The sequence below is a fragment of the Suncus etruscus genome, chromosome 20, assembly GCF_024139225.1.
Source record: "Suncus etruscus isolate mSunEtr1 chromosome 20, mSunEtr1.pri.cur, whole genome shotgun sequence".
Taxonomy (NCBI): Eukaryota; Metazoa; Chordata; class Mammalia; order Eulipotyphla; family Soricidae; genus Suncus; species Suncus etruscus.
The window spans coordinates 10,879,912-10,900,205 of NC_064867.1; the positions used below are offsets into that span (position 1 = coordinate 10,879,912).

A 20,294-nucleotide genomic window follows, 5' to 3' on the forward strand; every position below is an offset into this window, starting at 1 on the left:
ATGAGAACAAGGGTCCAAAGTAAGAGGACAAGGTAAAGTTACAGTGGAAGGACAATCACCCATAACATAATTCTCAGAAGTCCCCTTGCTGATATATTAACTTTGAAATTTCAGCCAAAGAACATTAAGATAAATAAGACAGAATCCATGTACAATTACTTTGTCCCTCAAGTCCCCAGATTGTAACACATTATAATATTTCTTAACAGTACACAAGGCAATCTAAAGCCATAAAACTTATGTAACTCCTTAAACATTACAGGCATAGTATTTTCTTACATTTCCATATACATGCATATTAGCTTAAGTTAACCTCAAATTTTAAGTGAGTTCTTTTTAAGGATTAGAGTCAAAGGAGCACAGTAAGAATGGTGTTAGAGTGGCAATTGTTGTTTGCATAGGCCCACCAAAATATGAGGGACATGGAAAGAAATAACCTTGGCCTAAGTACAAAGAGACCAGACCCCTGAAGTTTCCTGGCACAAGACCAAGTCTAGGCTCCAAGCAAGCTAGATCGTCCAATCCAATACATTGTCTGTAGTGCCAACACACTTTTATTTTTCACACAGTCTCTGTTGTTGGTATCATGTTTCTGTATTAAAGATCCTGGAATCTGCATATCTTACATTGAAGTCAGGACGTGGAGCATCCTCTCCTTTCACCTCACAATCAAAGGGCAATGCAGGGAGCCCTGTCCTGTAAGCAGGTCGTTGTTGTTGTTAAGTCTTCTCAGTGTTAAGGGAAGTCTCTTTTGAGCAGGTCGAAGTCTGAGCAGTGTAGGTCTTCCGTGGTAGAGGATTGCTTCCAGGTGATGTTATAGACCAGCCTGGATGTTTTGTGGATGGCTTTCCTGGTTCAGGGGAGAATGGAATATGCCCTTTCTTCTGAGGTCTGTGCCAGGTCGTTATGTCAATGTTCAGGGTGTAAGGTCCCTTTGCACTACAAGGTTTGTGTGTTCCAATCTCTATTAGATAGGATTTTATTTGTATTTATACTATTTTCCCATTTTAATGTGCCTATGCAAATAAGAAGCAATGCCACATGGTGTTATTGGCACATATGGGGGCCATAAGAACAATTACAATGATTCCATTGACATGATTCAATCATAAGCATTAAACTGGGGGACTCTTCCACCAAAATTCCTTGTTAAACAGCTCAAAAAGGGAAGATAAAAAGTGGTTAGAATCATCACTGTATAAGACAACATTTAGTAAGAATTATAGCTGTCAGAGAAAAAACACAAAATATTCTAAAGAAATACGTGTCCATTTTATGTATCTTGAAACAGTTTGGGGTTGTCACACACAATGCACAGCTTTGGACTGTGATTACGATTCTACACTACTGAAGTTAAAAAGAGTAAACTAGGTTAGTGATGTTTGGGAAGGGGTTAGAGAATTAAAGAGTAAAAAAGAGCTTTGTAGGGGTGTGGGAAAGGGGAGAATACAAAATAAACATTCTGTATACGGAAAACATAACATAAAAATAAGGAATATTCTGAATACATGAAATACATGAAGTACGCGCGGGGGGCTTACGCCCCCGCGCGGTTCTGCAGTTTTTGGATGCCTAGCTGTCCTGCCCAGAGCCCCCAACATACCAGGCAAACACACCAAGAAATCCTGGCATTCGGAGTGTTCTGGGCCCAGCCGAGCCTCTGTAGTTTTTGGATGCCTAGCTGTCCTGCCCAGAGCCCCCAACATACCAGGCAAACACACCAAGAAATCCTGGCATTCGGAGTGTTCTGGGCCCAGCCGAGCCTCTGTAGTTTTTGGCTGCCTAGGGAGGAATTTCTCACCCCCTCCTCCCAGGGCCCGATTAACCAGGCGTGGCCCTGAAGACCCGCCTGGTGTGGGGGGAATCTTGTTCCCCTGGACTAAGTGGTCAGCCCAGGGGTCCTATAAAGCCCTGAATTATTGCATTTATAAAAATTATTGCCATATTAACAAGCCCAAGACATGGATAAATTAAATAAAAATGCATAAAAACATGAATAAATTTTAAACATCAGGAAAGTCTGGGAATTCAAGTAACTGGTCCAAAAAACATATAAAGTGCAAATCAGATATAAACTAAGTGACGACTTATAAAGCACTCATTATGAAGTAATATAATATAGGCATAGGTGTGTTCAAATCACAAAATCCTGAGCATGTATGACAGTAAAAGTGTCTCACTCTTACAATCCAAAAATATTTCCAACATTTCTTTATTAAATGGCTGGAAATATATATCTTACTTCAAAACCCTACAGACATTAGATAATCCAAGAGCCCCTGCCATAATTTAGGCTTAAAGCAGATATAGAACAAACAAATTTTATAGATCCTAAGTATATTAGATGTCCATTATTATAATTTATAAAACAAAATATTATTCCATTTCAATTTCACAAGGAAAAATTATATTTAAAACAATTCCCCTTTGTCTTATATGCTTTGGACTCTAATCATCTCAATTCTATCATGATAAAAATGTTAATTACACATTTTTTTTGCCTCTAAACTTTTATAAGAGAATAAATGAATCCAGAATATTTCTAAATAATCGACTACTTGTTGCAATTTACTTAAATTTTTTTGGTTGATGGCTAGTTGCTTTAAATTTTGAAAAGTGGATTCAGCATGTGTTGGAAGTAGATTACTATCCCTTATCTGTGACTTTTGGTAAAAAAAATGTAGCACATGAAAAAATAATGAGTCAACAAAGAGGCATATAAAACAAGAATAAAGATGAAGAAACTAGAAGCTGGGTTTGGAGTTTACTGTCCAGTGGATAACATTTGTAAACCATTGGCAGAAGAATTAAAATCACCAAAAGGAATGACAACCTTTATTTTCTTCAATCTCAGCAAACAGAATTGTACCCTATTTCTGTGCAAACACAGCTGTAGTTTGGAGATTACTAATTACTAAGTTTATATTCTAGAAATTGTCTTTGCTCACATTTGATTTCCTGATCTCATGTGCTTGAGATGTAGTGGCAAAATATTTGCCAAAACAGAAATAGGAGGTATTGTTTAACAACAACAACAACAAAAATAGACTGAAAAAAGATTTAACCATATTTTAACAAAAATCAAAAGAAATACTGATAATTTTTTATGATCTTTTTTTTTCAGTCACACCCATTTGATGCTCAGGGGTTACTCCTGGCTACGAGCTCAGAAATTGCCCCTAGCTTGGGGGGACCATATGGGACCCTGGGGGATCGAACCAGGGTCCTGATCCTTGGCTAGCGCTTGCAAGGCAGACACCTTACCTCTAGCGCCACCTCGCCGGCCCCAATTTTTTATGATCTTTTTAAAGGCTTGGATGATTGTCTACAAAGAACATGGATATTTTATTAGTTATACTTTCCTTTTGTTAATTCTGTATCAGTATTTCATTATATGGAGCAAGAAGGCCCAGGTAGTAACATATAAATGAATAAAATGTTAAAGTGTTCATAGTTCATATTAAAATACAGAAATAAAATTCAATATGCCATTTATACAATTTTAATAATCACACCCATATATATGCCTATAATTACAATTATCCTGTATTTTATTTAGTGGACAAAAACCAACAACACCTTGAGATTATTTATTTGGATACTTGCTCTTTCTGTGGGCAGAGGCTGAACACAGAGTTGCCCATATGTTAAAAGTCATTTTAAAAAGATCCCAGGAGAATCAAATTGAGTCCTAGAGAGGATTAAAATATACTACAGTGAAAAAAGGTCTCTCTTCTCAGCAGTCTCTCTTTCTCTCTTTAGTTCACCAGGGAACAGCAAATGCATTTCTTAAAGAGGGTCTATGTCCCTATATGTGGAAGTTGGATTAATTGTAAAAGCTTACCCCCAGCCCTTCTCCATTTGGGGTCATTCTTTACTGGCTTCTCATAACACTTGTTCAATGTGTTTTTTGTTAGACAAATAGTTTCATGTTTCTGGGAATGGGAAACAGAGAACAAGAACACACAATTCTGTCCTGCCAGACTGAGACTATGAACCTCACTCCTGGCCTCCCAGGAAATCTGTTAGCACTCTAGTTCAGCAGTAAATGGGTCTGACTCTTCTATGCTCTCCATTCCCATCATAAACTTCTGTTTTTCTCTGCTTGACTTGTGAAATGCCTGTTAAAATGTTGCCTAGAAGGGTGGTTCTTGCAAGATTGTTTTAAGACAAGGGTAAAAATAAAGTACAATGAAATAAAGACTGTGATTTCAAACTCTATCTAGTGCTGCTGCTGGGACTTTAACAAGCCTATAATTGGGCTGTCTGTGCACCCCACTGATATTCAAATCAATTCTTTGAAATTCAATGTTTTAAATATAAAATGAAGACACTACCTTGACTTTGAAGACTTAGTATCAAAGAAGAATTAATGTCTGGCTTTTGAGTAAAATAATAAAGGGGGGAGAGTTTGTTCTAGTTAAAGGAATCTTAGAATCTCTTTACCTTGAATCCAGAACCACATCTTCTGGTTAAAATTGACCCAAGTTGGTATTAAAAACAAAGGCTACTGAGAAACATATTCCGGTTTTATTCATTTAGATGGGCAGAAACTCAAGAGTTTTGAAGTTTATTTTATGCACTAATAATGTTTCTTGATGAACTAAGCATTTGCTTTTTTTGTTTGTTTGGTGTTTTGGGCTACACCCAGGAGCACTCAGGGGTTACTCCTGGCTCTGTGCTCAAAAACCTCTCCTGGCTTGGGGGACCATATTGGATGCTCAGGATTGAATTCTCTTTCTGGGTCAGCTGAGTGCAAGGCAAATGCCCTACCACTGTGCTGCCACCCCAGCCTCTAAGCATTTGCTTTAGTAATTCTGAAGATACTAAAATCTTGGAGTAAGAAAATATTTATGTAACAATAATAATTGTGCTGACACTGCCACAGTTTCCTCCAATAACGCAGGACACCCACCTTAGAATTGGTTTATTCTCATCAGATTTTATCCCACTGTGTGTTTCTATAGTTCAAGACAAGCAAACAAGCGAAAACCTGAATGACCTCGTTCATTCATCATCAGATTATGGAACAATTATTTGCCAGATAACATTCTAGGTGCTGTTACACCTATAAATAAGAATACCCCATGCTACTCTTGAGGAACAAAAAGGGAAATAGGTTCATGATCAGCACATTTTGGAAAAATAGCTGAAAATGAGAAAGACACAAATAGGAATTGTTAGAGGAGATTGTAAAATACTGAGGCCTTAAAGATATAGCCAGCCATATTAGGCATGTAAAAGCTTGTAATATGAGAATAAGCAATTATCAAACCCATTGTTTGAAGAAGAGGCTAGCACAGGATGTTCTCACCAATATGGGCCTAAGATTTGGGCTAGTTCTCTTCGGGAACACTGAGAAGAGGATGTTCTCACAAATATGGCAAAAGGTGGCAGAAGGTAGCAAAATAGTGGTACGGCGTTTGCCTTGCAAGCAGCCAACTCAGGACCAACGGTGGTTCGAATCCCGCCATCCCATATGGTCCCTAGAGCCAGCCATGAGCAATTTCTGAGCAGAGAGCCAGGAGAAATCCCTGAGCGCTGCCAGGTGTTGTCCAAAGACCAAAAACAAAACAAACAAACATATAAACAAAAAAAGTAAGGGTAAAATCATGAGATAGGTTCAAAAAAAAAAAAAAAACAAAAAAAAAACCTACAAAGTGTGCTTAGAATAGATACTAGGTGGCTGCTTTAATGTGAAGCGAATATTAAGATTGTATATTAAATATTTTATTTGGATTCCTTGTCAAAGGTCCACTGTGTTGGAGAGGCAGGGACCCCAGTAGCTAGAAATTAAACCTTCCTTTACATTATCAAGGCTGGTTTCTGAGTTCCACACTGTGGAGGAAGCTTGATTTTAGACCTAACAGAATTAGTTCTATCTAGAAAAGTATCTAAGAACATGGCTTATAAATCTGAATTTCTAAATTCTAAAAATTAGTTACAATGAAGTAGTTTATAAAAACTAAAAAGCAATAAATACACCTAAAGTGCTTGAGAGCCTGAAAGATAGCTCAAAGGTCTAGTATACATCCTTTCTAGAGAGGAGGCTCATATTGGATCTTTGTCAGTCAACATATGGTTCACTAAAATTAAATATTATTTAACTTCCCTTGAGCAACACACTGAGAGTAACTTTGAAGCAGCACTATTTGTGACCTCAAAAACAAATAAAAAAAAGACACACTTCCTAAAAAGTGCTTATAAATACAATGTACTCCTTTCCCTCCCATTGCTGATTTAATAGGTCTGGCAAGGAGTCCTCAATTTTGCACTTGTAACAATTAACCCAGAACTGCTACTGTTGCCTATCTTAAAAGCTATACATTAAATATCACTATTCTAAAAACTCCATAGCATGCAATATATTAAATTCTCTTGTTAGCTATGTACTATTATTCTACAATTAGAAAATTAGAAAAAATAGTGGGTTAAGTAAACTACTGTGCCTTAAAGAAGAGATTCCAGATTAAAAAGATTGAGAGGGAAAAGAATATTTTTTAAACAAAAAATTGTTTGAGTTAATTTGTGAATGATAAAGTTAGCAGAGGTAATAGGTATACTTGCTTGTTAGGATGCAGAGTGAATGATACACTGAATTTTTAGGACTTGCAGAGTTAATGTTAAATTGTGAGAAAGTAAGACTTTGAAAAAATACATATATATATATATGTACATATATATATATATATATATATATATATATATATATGTAATTGCTAGTTATTTCTTAGTTCAGCATCAAATTAAATGAATTGTACAAGGCCCTGCACTTTGGACTTTAGGTCTAAGATAGATGGTGGATACAATATTTGTTCTCTATCAACTCTCTGACTTCTTGCAATAGAATCAAACTTATGTTCTTAATATTTATAAGTAAAATCAATGGCTGTATGGTTTGAAAGAAGAGAGGTAAGATTCTTTAGGAAGGAAAGTGCTATATTGGTAAGGAGTGTGGTATTGGAGTTATGTACATAAAATAAATAATTTTAATTATTATCTTTATTTAAACACCTTGATTACAAACATGATTGTGGTTGGGTTTCAGTCATGTAAAGAACACCCCCCTTCACCAGTGCAAAATTTCCATCACCAATATACCAAATCTCCCTCCTCCCCACCCCACCCCACCCCTGCCTGTATTTTAGACAGGCCTTCTACTTCCGTCAGTCATAACAATGTGAATGAGTGAGGGAAAATAAACATTTTAACAGTATTTTAAATCACAGAATCTCAATAAAACAGTAAAACACTAAAAACAAAAATAAAACAAATATTAGCATAACTTAAATCAATGTTTTTCTTTTAAATATAAGTGCCACCTTCTGAAATTGGAAAATATGATTTAAATGTAAGAGCTCTCACTTTTAGTTTTGAAATAAGAATTCATTGCAATTCTCCAAGCTTTAAAAGACTACTACATAGATTTCAGACATTCAGAAACATAGAAGGGTTGTTACATAATCTAAGATGCATATAGCTATTTGTCAATGCAAAACAAAATTAGACTGAAGAATTATCAAATCTAATGGGAAAAGACATAAAATTTAATAGTAAATGCATGGTAATTTTGACCAACTGTTCTTGATTGATTGTTCTTGATTCCAGTAGGAGAAATAATAATGGCACATAACATTTTTGGAAGTTAGATGTATGTTCTGAGGGTTCTTATTAAAGATGTTTTAATTGAAATCTGAGGGATATGTAGATGGAAAGTTTTCTCTGTGCTCAGTGTCAGTTCTGGCAAGGTTCTGGAAAGCATGTGTGGTGAGAGGGATTGAAAAGTGGTGAGCTGCAGAGAAGGCAAATGTCTTGATTGTTGAACTATCTCTTCAGTCATCAGGGACATTTATTTTAAGTGTCAAGAAGAGTAGGTTGTACTCATGATATGACACAACTATTCAGAAGGCAAGGAAATCAAATGATGGTAGGGATTATGATGAGATGCCAGGGAGGTCAGGTATGTAAGTCAAATCAGTTCTAACAAAAATACTTGATCATTTGTTTGTTTTTTGGGGGGTGCACACTTGTCAGTGATCTAAGTCTACTCCTGGTCTGGTATTTAAAAGTCACTTCTGGATATGCTAAATTGACCTTATTTTCAGGGATCAAAATGGCCACCCAGATGCAAAGAAAGCACTATAAATGCGCTGAGCTCTCTCAGTCCAGATTAAATATTTTTAAAGAATCACTGTAGTATTTATTATGTATTAAATATGCAGAAAGCAGAAGAGTTCAACCAGAGTTTAAAAGAGATAAAACTGAGGGCCAGAGCACAGTGGTTAGGGCTTATGCCTTGCACATGCTTGACCAAGTTTGATCCTTAGCATTACATATGCTCCCTCTAAGCTACAAGGTGTGATTTCTGAGCACAGAGTAACCCCTGAGCACTGCTGGGTGTGGCCCCAAAACAGAACAAAAATAAATAAATGAATGAACAAATAAACAAATAAATGGGATTAAAAAGGAAGAGCAGGAAGGCAAGGTAGGAGAAAGAGGGGAAGAAAGGGTGTAAGGGAGAGAGGCAGAGAGAGAAGAAATATTTTTGCCATAGAAGCAGGCACAGGGAAGGCCAGAGGGAGGGTGGGCAGGAAGCTGGGGACACTGGTATTAGGAAAATTGCACTGGTGAAAGAATGGTTGTTGGACATTGTATAACTGAAACTCATTTATGAACAACTTTACAACTATTTCACAGTAATTCAAAATGTATTATTAGGAGGAGGGAAAATATTTTTAAAAAATAAAAGTGTTACATCATATAAAAGAGAAACGATCCATAAAAAATTCCTTAAATTCCCATCCTCCATCAATATGTAGAAAAAACAATTATTTGACAAAATTTACTTTCACAACAGCTTTGCCTTTCCTTATCCTAATATGTGTTACTTATTTTAATGCTTGTTACTTATTTTAATGCTTCTCAAGAAAAAAAAAAGTGGTCATTGTATTACAAGGTTTGATATACATCTCTTTCAAGATTATCTGACTTTATGGAGCTGTAGTTTTGACTGACAGGGCTTCCATAAATAAGAAGGTGGAGGGAGAATGCCTGCACGCATTCCAAAAAAGTCCTGTAGATGTCAAACCAGTTACTGACATACCTGAATTTTCAGTTAATTTGGTATTTCAGCAGAGATGCAGAGATACCTGTAGGACTGACATCTCAAGACTTTTATGGAATGAGTTCAGGTACCCTTCTCAGCCTTCACATACTTCCAAAAGCCCTGGCAGCAAAAACATTTTCCACAGATACTGCAATATTAGCCACAAAGCTGTTATTCCTGAACCATGGGGTCACATTTGCTGCTGCATGATAACTTCAAATTTTTTCAGTACTATAATCCCAGTAGAAACACATCAAATTGTCATTAACATGGATTCAAAGTCACCTAATGTTCAGACACAAAAAAAGAGCAGAAAATCAACTAGCAACAAATCACTTAGCAAATCATCTAACAATGATTTAATGACCTCACATTCATTTTCACAAACGGTCTTATTGTGGTACATTCATAAAATAAAAAAGGTATTACCAGTTACCTAAAAACAAGCAATATAATATATGTTATTTCATGCCTGCCAAGGGGGTGCAAGCTTGGGAATGGATGGGAATCTAGGGACAATATTGGAGAGAATTTTACCTTGGTGGTGGATTGGTTTTGGAACAAATGTATTATGAACAACTATAACTATGTAATACATTATCTTTAAATAAAGGAATTAAAAATAAAACGCTCAAGATTATTAAAAATAAGTAAAGATTGCTCTTTGGGCAGCAGAGATAATATAGGAGGTAAGATATGCTTGCATGATGCTGAAATCTGTTCAAATTTCTAGCGCTACATAGGTCCCTTGAGCACAACTTGGGGTAATTTCTGAGTATAGACCAGTTATAGCTTTAAAATACACTTAATATTCTTTTAGGAAATGTGAAGGTCTCATATTTTCAAACAAACCTGGGATATTTTGCTCACTTTGCTTCTTTTGCTTCAATTTCTTAAGCCTGATCTACAGTAAGTAAATAGACCATTACAAGGAATAAAAATTTTAAGACACTGCACATAACCTCTAAAAAAGTTGTTAGAGATCTGGTAGCACTACATTACAATTTGTGCCAGTGGACTAACAGGTGTTGGTTTCAAAGGATTTTCTAAGTGACATTTGGGTTCATCATAGGTGGACACACCTCTCTGTCTACAATGGACAAAATCCCAGTTGATACTAATATTCATTATTCATCCATGTTAAGTTAGCTTGGGACACATAAAGGCATCAAGCTATGGAGACATTGCTTTTACTTTGTTACTTTATCACTGAGCAGCTTCCCTTTTCTCTGTGGCTTCTTTATTTTTGTTTTCTATGAAAGCACAGCAGGTATAACTATTTTAACTCAATTCCTGGCTGAGATCCTCTTTGTAAACATTCCATTAAATTTAAGATGAAAACTACTCTTCCTTTTCTGACAATGAAAAACAGTGCAATTTGCTTTTTCTTCCTGTTCTGTGTAAAACACGGAGAATATTTCAGCCAGGGTGTCTTAAATATGAATGCCCCTTAATCTCCCATTATATTTTGATGTTCCTTAGGACCGCCCAACAATTCCTATTTCTCTATATCTTTATCCTCTTCTCCTAATTGATACAAACATGTTCTTTGGAAATAAGTGCAATAACATTTGGATGTTTTGTTCACCACTAGGACTCTAGCTGTAGGGAATGGGGAATTTATTACCCCTGACAGAGATTAGGAGCATCTTATTTTGTTGATCAACATTCCTTGGGAGGTTTGGATACTGTTATTCTGATTTAAGATGCATAGAAACCTTATAAGTACATATTATGAAGTAAAATGTTATAATTACATTGGAATTTTTTTGGCTGTACATAAAGAGACAGAGTCTATTTGGTTGGGTACTTTTGTTTTTGGATCATTGTTACTAGAATGACATGGATTTCAAAGACAACAATAAAGACATGTATACATAGAACATGTGTTTTACCTGGCAAAGCCAACACCTCTACTGACACCGTTAGCATCTCTCAGTATTCTTGTGGAAATGACGTGTCCAAAGGGTTTCAGCATATTCTCAAGCTCCTGCTCATCCATAGAAATGGGAAGATTTGAGATGTAGAGGTTTGTTGGATCTTGTTCTTGTTGCTAAGGGGAGAAAAGCCACACATACAGTCAGTTCTGAATATCAAGAACTATGATTTAAAAATAGATAAACTTTGCTTGAACTGTAACCCAGACTTTTTTTCTCTAATCAATTTGTTTATAAATGAGTGCAAAAGTTTGAGTCTTTTTCTTCACACATGCGTGAAATATAGTCTATTGCTAAGTTACATCGCTAGCTCCTGTGATGAATTAATTCTCATAAAGTCTTCCTTTTCTACTGAACTTATTTTGTGTGTGCAGAATATTTCTTTAAAAACAACAAACAAAAACAAAGTAATATATGAAATGTGGGCTTTCCTTAGAGAATCAAACTTACTTAGAAAGGACTAATGAATTATGATTGCAACTTAACTAAAGGTAAACAAATACTTTATTATCACTATTCTTCTTATATTTGGGGGGGGTTTGGGGTCACACCCAGAGGTGCTCAGGGGTTACTCCTGGCTCTGAGCTCAGAAATTGCTTCTGGCAGGCACAGGGGACCATAAATGCTGGGATTGAAACCACACTCCATCCTAGGTCAGCTGCATGCAAGGTAAAGGCCCTACTTCTGTGCTATCTCTCCAGCCCCTCTCTATTACCACTATTCTAATGTCAGTACACTATTACTTCTAATAAGTGTTGTGCATTTAGTGAAGGTTCATAATACAGTAGTCATTGTTATAAAAAACTTTATAAGCTTTCATTCAGTATTCCTAACAAATGTATGTATCATTTTATAGATGACGAAAATCGATCTCTAACTTGTCTAAATGATGCAACTGATACAAAAACAGGACTTAAATCTGAGCTCACAGTGGTCTGTCGCTCCACTGTTTTGCAATAATGCCTTCTACTAATTCCATATTTTTAAGAGTTTAAGAATATTTTTAGTTAAGCGTCATGATTACAAACATGATTGTGGAACCTAATTCCATAATTCTAAAGATGTAATCCCAGAATAGCAGCATCAGTCTCACATCAATGTAAAACTTGCTAGAAATGCAATTCTACAGGCCCTATCTCAAACTTCTGAATTAGACTCTGAGGATGGTGAGACAACCTGTGTTTTTAGAAACTCGGTAGATAATTCTGATGACAGCTCAAGTTTGAGAATCACTGACCTAGACCATAATTAAATGAATAATTACATACCATGAGATTATTATGTCTATCATTTTCTAATACAGCAGCAATTACTTAAAGAAATCATGCTTAATAGAATGAGAAATCCAATCACAATTGCTAGCATTATATCATGCACATGAAAGTTCTCTATTTCACACAATGAGCACATAGCCAGAAGTAACCACTGAGTGTCACTGGGTGAGGCCCAAAACAAACAAAAAAAAGTTTTAAGGACAATAAAAACTTATAGTAATATTTCTAAGTAAAATTTGAGTCAAAAGATAATTTTGGGGGCCAGAGCAGTGGCGAGGCAGTAGGACATTTGCCTTGCAAACGCTATCCTAGAACGGATGGCAGTTCGATCCCCTGGCATCTAATATGGACCTCAAGCCAGGAGCAATTTCTGAGCACAATCAGGAATAACACCTGAGCTTCACCGGATGTGCCCCCCCAAAAAAAAAGAGATAAGTTTTTTTACAAGAAATATATATACATATATCCTTCACCAGAGCAACATTCCCATGACCAATATCCAAAGTGTCCTTCCTCCCCACTCCACACCGGCCTGTACTCCAGACAGGCTTTCTAGAAAAGAGATAATTTTGGCATGAAGTTATATTTCATTATTTTGAATAGCTCCATAGCTCTAAATAGAAAAAAATCCCAATATTTATTCAGCTCTCAAATCAAAAAGTTCTATTAAATTATTTATTTTTAAGGATAGTTCTCAAGTTTTTTATATCACCTAAGAAGAGAACAATAATAAACTTGTAATATGTTGGCTTTATTATTAAGTATATACTAAGTAAATAAAACATTAGTATTGAGAAATAGCAAAACAAAAATAACAAACAGTATTTTTTCTCTTACACACATGCAAATTCTTAATAAAGTCCATGATCCTATTGAGGCACATGTAATATCCTTTCTTAATTGGTAAAAAAAATCATGACTTTTGAGGTGAGGAAAGGCAAATCTGGTATATCAGATACATAATAATACTTATGTAATATAGCTTTCAACTATTATATTATTTTATGATCACTCATTTAATTTTAATCTTCACATTGTCACATATCATTATATTTATTGAGTGGTGAAGAAATGAAGGCGTGAAATATTCATCATCTTGTCCAAACACAATCTAATATGCAGTGACAGGATTAGAATTTGCATTATCTACTATGTTTCTGATTATCCAGTCCATTGTATTATCCACTTGCCCAAAGTGTCCCAAGTGTCAGTTACTTATAAATTACCTTAGAATTTTCCCCAGATATGAAGGATCATTTTATGTTTTAAAGTTTTCTCTAAATCAACATACCTTTGAAATTAAGTAAATTAAATACACAAAATAAACTTATGCTACTCCCATACTAAAAAGCCAATATTACTTTACATAAATTAGTTACTTCCATAAAAAGAGAAATAGCTTGCAGAAAACTTTGACTCCTTTGGTAGATATTCTTAGTTTAAACAGCAACTCATAATGAAAAGAACAATGAGAAGCATAATAATACTACATGGAGCTTCCCTCAATTCTGGAAAAAATAAAAACTGATAAAGAATTGAGAAAAGAAAAACAGTTTTATTATTGTGAGTTCAGGGTCCTATGTTTAAATCTACTTAAGTTCTGTAAGAGATAAATGACTGCTATTGCAAATTGCTGGTAGGTCAGAAATATGCAGAGTTGATAGCATATAGCAGTCTGAGAATACCTTGGAATTTGTTCACATTTTGAAAGACATTGATTGTCCTTGATCAGGTTAAAGAATTGCAAGCAACTAATCACATAATCCTAAATTAAAATAAAGGTGTTTTTTTTCTGGTTTGTTTTGTTCTTGTTTTTAAAGGTAGCTGCACACTTGTTTATCCTAATACAATCCATTTCCAAATCTGTCACTTGTGAATTATATATGTAGCTTCTCAAAATGTTGCACAGAAAGAATTAGAGTTTAGGACATAAATGGTTGGTAATATGCTATGGTCTATGCTGGTTTTTGTTTTTGTTTTTGCTATAATGGGGGACATACCTAATTCTACTTGGGGTCACTCAAAGTGTTGCTCCAAGGGATTATCCAGCACTAAGGTAATAAATACCCAGGGGTCCTCTACAATGTATGAGCTCAAGAAATTGAGCCACATTTCATGTCCTGGTTTTTTTAACCCAAATTCAAGCATCAAGACTAGCTTCATATGTATTCATGAAAACTATAGCATCAGAGAGTGTCATTTCTTAAATTGTATTCATAGGAAGAGATAATATTATGCAATGTTATTTATTAATCAATTCTGTCTTTTCAAATATAGTCACTTTCAATATATTAGTTGAGTTGGCAACAGAATTTTACTTCTGAATAGAATTGACATAATATGTACATTTACATTTTTATTAAAATTTCTTTCATATATATAAAGATTATGTGCATTGGGTCACTTTTGAGAATTTTTAGCACTATAAAATGAAGGTTATTTTCCTCTTCTCAAACATTTTTTTCTAGGTGATGGATAATTGGAATCAAAATTTGTTTTAAAAATACTTTGGGGCTGGAGAGATAGCACAGTGGTAGGGCGTGCACCTTGCACGTAGCTGATTCAGGACAGACGGCGGTTCGAATCCCGTTATCCCATATGGTCCCCGTGACACCAGAGGCGATTTCTGAGCGCACAGCCATAGTGGCACCAGGTATGACCCCAGAGTGTATGGGCCAGAGTGATAGCACAGCAAGTAGTGTTAGTCTTGAATGTGGCAGACCTGGGTTCGATTCCCAGCATACCATATGGTCCCCCTAAAACTACAAAGAATGAATTCTGAGCACAAAATCAGGAGTAACTCTTGAGTGCTGCTGGGTATGGTTCAAGCCCCAATATACATGAATATATATATATATATATATATATAAATGCATGTATATTTACACAATGGAGCAATATAATAATAGATTATATTACATAACATAATATATCATAAATAATATTTTTATAATATATACACAATGGATATATATGTAATGGATAGATATCATATATAACCAATTGCATATATAATGTACATGTATATAATATGTACATGTATATACCATGTATATAATATATGCATGATGTATATATAATATATATAATACATACCTATACATTTGTATAGGTGCATATTTGTATATATTTGTATAGGTTTATATTATATACATTGTATATGCACAGACCAAGATGAGATAGTCATGGCTTTCTTTGTTGTTTGGGGGGTTGTTTTATCCTTTTTGCTTGTTTGATTGTTTGTTTTTAGGTCACACCCAGTGGTGTTCAGGGGTTACTTCTGGCTCTGAGCTCAGAAATCATTCCTGGCAGGGTCAGGGGACCATATGGGTACCATAATTTGAACTGCCATTCTTCCTGGATCAGCTGTATGCAAGGAAAAAGTTCTACCACTGTGCTATTGCTCCGGTCCCGTTTAATTCTTTTTATATCTTATATGCTATGTGACTTATATACATTATAGATCATATGTCTTATATGTTCATTCTTACATATGTTCATATAGTTTATATATGTTTATTGTAGGGCTGCTTAAAATAACGAGATATGGAAAGCACCTGTGTCCAATGACAGATGAATGGATAAAAATTGTGATCTATATGTATGTATATACACACAGATAAAAATTGTGATATATATACACACACAATGAATACTATGGAGGTCTAATAAAGTATGAAATCATATCGTTGCTACAAGGTGGATGGAACTGGACAGTAACATGTTGAGTTGAATGATGTAAATCAGAGTAAGCTCACTCATCTACTGATCTCTCTCAGTTATTGCATATACAGAAATATGGCAAGAGAATAGAAGGTAGTAAATAACCATCAAACCTTGGGCTCTGATTACACTACTCAGAATAGTAACCAAAGGAGAATTGAAAGTAAGGGAAGGGGTAGTGGTGAGATGAGGCAGTGGATTATTCTTGGACACTATAATAAAAATTTTAAATAGCGAGCCCGGAGAGATAGCACAGCGGTGTTTGCCTTGCAAGCAGCCCATCCAGGACCTAAGGTGGTCGGTTCAAATCCCGGTGTCCCATATGGTCCCCCGTGCCTGCCAGGAGCTATTTCTGAGCAGACAGCCAGGAGTGACCCCTGAGCACTGCTGGGTGTGACCCAAAAAACAAAAAAAAGGAACTCCGCTGGATCTCAGACGCCAGCACCCTTCTGCCTCTCTTCTCGGCTGTCCTGTATTTTTGGCCTGATTTCATCCTGGGTGCGGCTCATCTGCAGCCTGCCTTCTCGTGAGCCTTCGTGGAGCCTGCCGTGGAGGTGAGTCGACATGCCAGGAAAGGGAGGAGCCAGAGGAGCACGATTGCTCCGCTCCCCTTCGTTACGGTGCACATCATTTAGCCTATGAATACAACTACAAGACGTAGAAAAACCCGCAATACAAGTGCTACAATGGGGAAACAACGCGGGCCAGTGCCAGACATAGAGAATGAAGATGGCAACTCTGATGACTTGAGCCTGACCAACCACCTAGTCAGTTCTCTCAGATAAGGAGTTTAGAGTTGCAATATGGAAGATGTTCAAAGAACTCAAACAAAGTATAGAAGAGAACACTAATAAGAATCAAGAGAATATGAAGATAGAAATGAGAAAACTCCAAACTGAAATTTCAGATCAAATAACAGGTCTGAAAAACTCAGTAGATGAATTGAAGAAAAACATGATTGAGCTTTCCCACAGGTTAACAGCAGCTGAGGATAGAATCAGTACACTGGAAGATGAGATGCATAACAATTCCATACAGCAGAAGAAATTGGAAAAAAGCCTCAAAGCAAATGATCAAACAATGGAAAAATTACTCAAAGAATGGGAACAGATGAAAATAGAAGTCTATGATAAGCTCAATAGAAACAACTTAAGAATCATTGGAGTCCCAGAGACTCAGGAAGAAAATCTCCAGGAAGAATCAACAGTCAAGAACATCATTAAAGAGAAACTGCCAGAGCTAATGAATGCATGCGATCAAATCCTGCTTGCCCAAAGAGTGCCAACTAAAAGAGACCCCAGAAAAAACACCCCAAGACACATCCTAGTCACAATGACGAATCCCATAGATAGAGACAGAATTCTGAAAGCAGCAAGATCGAAAAGAGAAATTACATTCAAGGGAACATCCTTGAGATTTACTGCAGACCTGTCACCAGAAACACTCAAGGCCAGAAGGCAGTGGTGGGACATAGTGACAAAACTCAATGAAATAAATGCTTCGCCTAGAATACTGCACCTAGCAAAACTCACTTTCAGGTTTGAAGGAACAATACATAGTTTCACAGACAAACAACAGCTCAAAAACTTCACAGACTCAAAACCATTCTTAAAAGAAAAACTGAACGGCATACTTTAAGACAAGGCTTACCAACAGACACACCAAACTTTGATATAAAGATGGCACTAACTCCCAGGACAATTCTTTCTCTCAATGTCAATGGACTAAATGCACCAGTTAAGAGACACAGAGTGGCTAAATGGATCAAAAAAACTCAATCCAACCTTCTGCTGCCTACAAGAAATGCACCTGAATAATCAGAACAAACATAGACTCAAAATAAAAGGCTGGAGAAAAATCATCCAAGCAAACAATACCCATAAAAAAGCAGGAGTGGCCATACTAATATCAGATGATGCAAACTTTATACTTGGGAAAGTTGTAAGGGACAAAGATGGACATTTTGTATTAATCAAGGGATATGTACAGCAGGAAGAAATCACCCTCCTAAACATATATGCACCGAATGAGGGGCCAGCAAAATATTTAATACAACTGTTGACAAATCTGAAAAATAATATCAATAACAACACAATAATTGTGGGGGACCTCAACACGGCATTATCAACACTAGAGAGGTCAACCAGACTGAAACCCAACAAGAATATACTAGACCTGAGGAGAGAAATGGAAGAAAGAGGCCTAGTAGATATATACAGGACACTCCACCCCCAGAAGCCTGGATATACATTTTTCTCTAATGTACATGGGACATTCTCCAGGATAGACTACATGTTAGCACATAAAACATACCTCCATAATATCAAGAGGATAGAAATTTTGCAGGCTGCCTTTGCTGACCACAAAGCCCTGAAATTATATGTGAACTACAAAGGGACACAGAAGAAAAACTTTAACACCTGGAAGTTAAACAGCCTCATACTGAATAATCAGAGGGTCCGAGATAAAATCAAAGAGGAAATCAAAACCTTCCTGAAAACAAATGACAATGGAGACACAAACTATCAGAACCTATGGGACACAGCAAAAGCAGTACTGAGAGGAAAATTTATAGCTTTGCAAGCACACATCAGGAAAGAAGAAGGGGCATACCTGAATAGCTTAATGACACAGCTAATAGAATTAGAAAATGCTCAACAAAAGGACCCAAAAATAGGGAGACAGAAGGAAATAACAAAGCTGAGAGCAGAAATCAATGAAGTGGAAACCCAAAAAACAATCCAAAAGATCAACGAAAGCAGAAGTTGGTTCTTTGAAAAAATAAACAAGATTGATAGACCACTGGCAAACCTAACAAAGAAAGAGAGAGAGAAACTTGATAACTCGTATTAGGAATGAAAAAGGAGAGATCACTACTGATATGGGAGAGATTCAAAGGGTAATCAGAAACTACTTTGAGAAACTCTATGCCACTAAAAATGAAAACCTAGAAGAAAAGGATAAATTCTTAGAATCATAATCTTCCACGATTGAATGAAGAGGATGTAGCATATCCAAACACACCCATTACTATTGAGGAAATGAAGACAGTAATCAAATGTCTGCCCGAAAACAAAATTCCAGGCCCAGATGGATTTACTAATGAATTCTTTCAAACCTTTCAAGAGGAACTACTACCAATCCTGGCAAGACTCTTTCATGAAATCGAAAAAACAGAAAAAATTCCAAATAGCTTTTATGAAGCCAACATCACCTTGATACCTAAAACAGACAGAGATGCTACAAAAAAAGAAAATTACAGACCAATATCGCTGATGAATGCAGATAAAAGATCTTCAACAAAATCCTGGCAAATAGGATTCAATGCCTCATTAAGAAGATCATCCACTACGATCAAGTAGGTTTCATTCCAGGAATGCAAGGCTGGTTTAACATCCGTAAATCTATCAACATAATACACAACATCAACAGCAAGAAAAATAAAAATCACATGATCATATCAATCGATGCAGAGAAAGCATTTGACAAGGTACAACACCCATTCTTGATCAAAACTCTCAGCAAGATGGGAATGGAGGGAACCTTTCTCAATATAGTTAAGGCCATCTACCACAAGCCAGAGGCAAATATTGTCCTCAATGGAGAAAAACTGAAAGCCTTTCCTCTAAATTCTGGCACAAGACAAGGCTGTCCTCTCTCACCACTCCTATTCAACATAGCACTGGAAGTACTCGCTATAGCGATTAGGCAAGAAAAAGATATCAAGGGAATCCAGATAGGAAAGGAAGAAGTCAAGCTCTCACTGTTTGCAGATGACATGATACTGTACTTAGAAAACCCCAAAGACTCTACCAAAAAGCTTCTAGAAACAATAGACTCATATAGCAAGGTGGCAGGCTACAAAATTAACACACAAAAATCAATGGCCTTTCTATACACCAATACTAATAAGGAAGAAATGGACATTAAGAAAACAACCCCATTCACTATAGTGCCACACAAACTCAAATATCTTGGAATCAACTTGACTAAAAATTTGAAGGACCTATACAAAGAAAACTTTAAAACTCTGCTCCAAGAAATAAGAGAGGTCACGCGGAAATGGAAGCGCATACCATGCTCATGGATTGGCAGGATTAACATCATTAAAATGGCAATACTCCCCAAAGCACTGTACAGATTTAATGCGATCCCCCTAAAGATACCCATGACATTCTTCAAAGAAGTGGATCAGGTACTTTTGAAATTTATTTGGAACAATAAACACCCTCGAGTAGCTAAAGCAATCATTGA

At 36.1% G+C, this 20,294-nt stretch overlaps 1 protein-coding gene across 3 annotated transcripts in view; it reads right to left on the reverse strand.

Moving 5' to 3' along the window:
• RBMS3 (RNA binding motif single stranded interacting protein 3) overlaps nucleotides 1–20,294 on the reverse strand; it is an 835,235-nt gene that overhangs the window by 287,089 nt on the left and 527,852 nt on the right. For all 3 annotated transcript variants that reach the window (XM_049766066.1, XM_049766067.1, XM_049766065.1), the window contains exon 5: nucleotides 11,002–11,159. In XM_049766066.1, coding sequence (XP_049622023.1) covers nucleotides 11,002–11,159 — 158 coding nt within the window. The remainder of the gene's footprint in view (nucleotides 1–11,001; nucleotides 11,160–20,294) is intronic.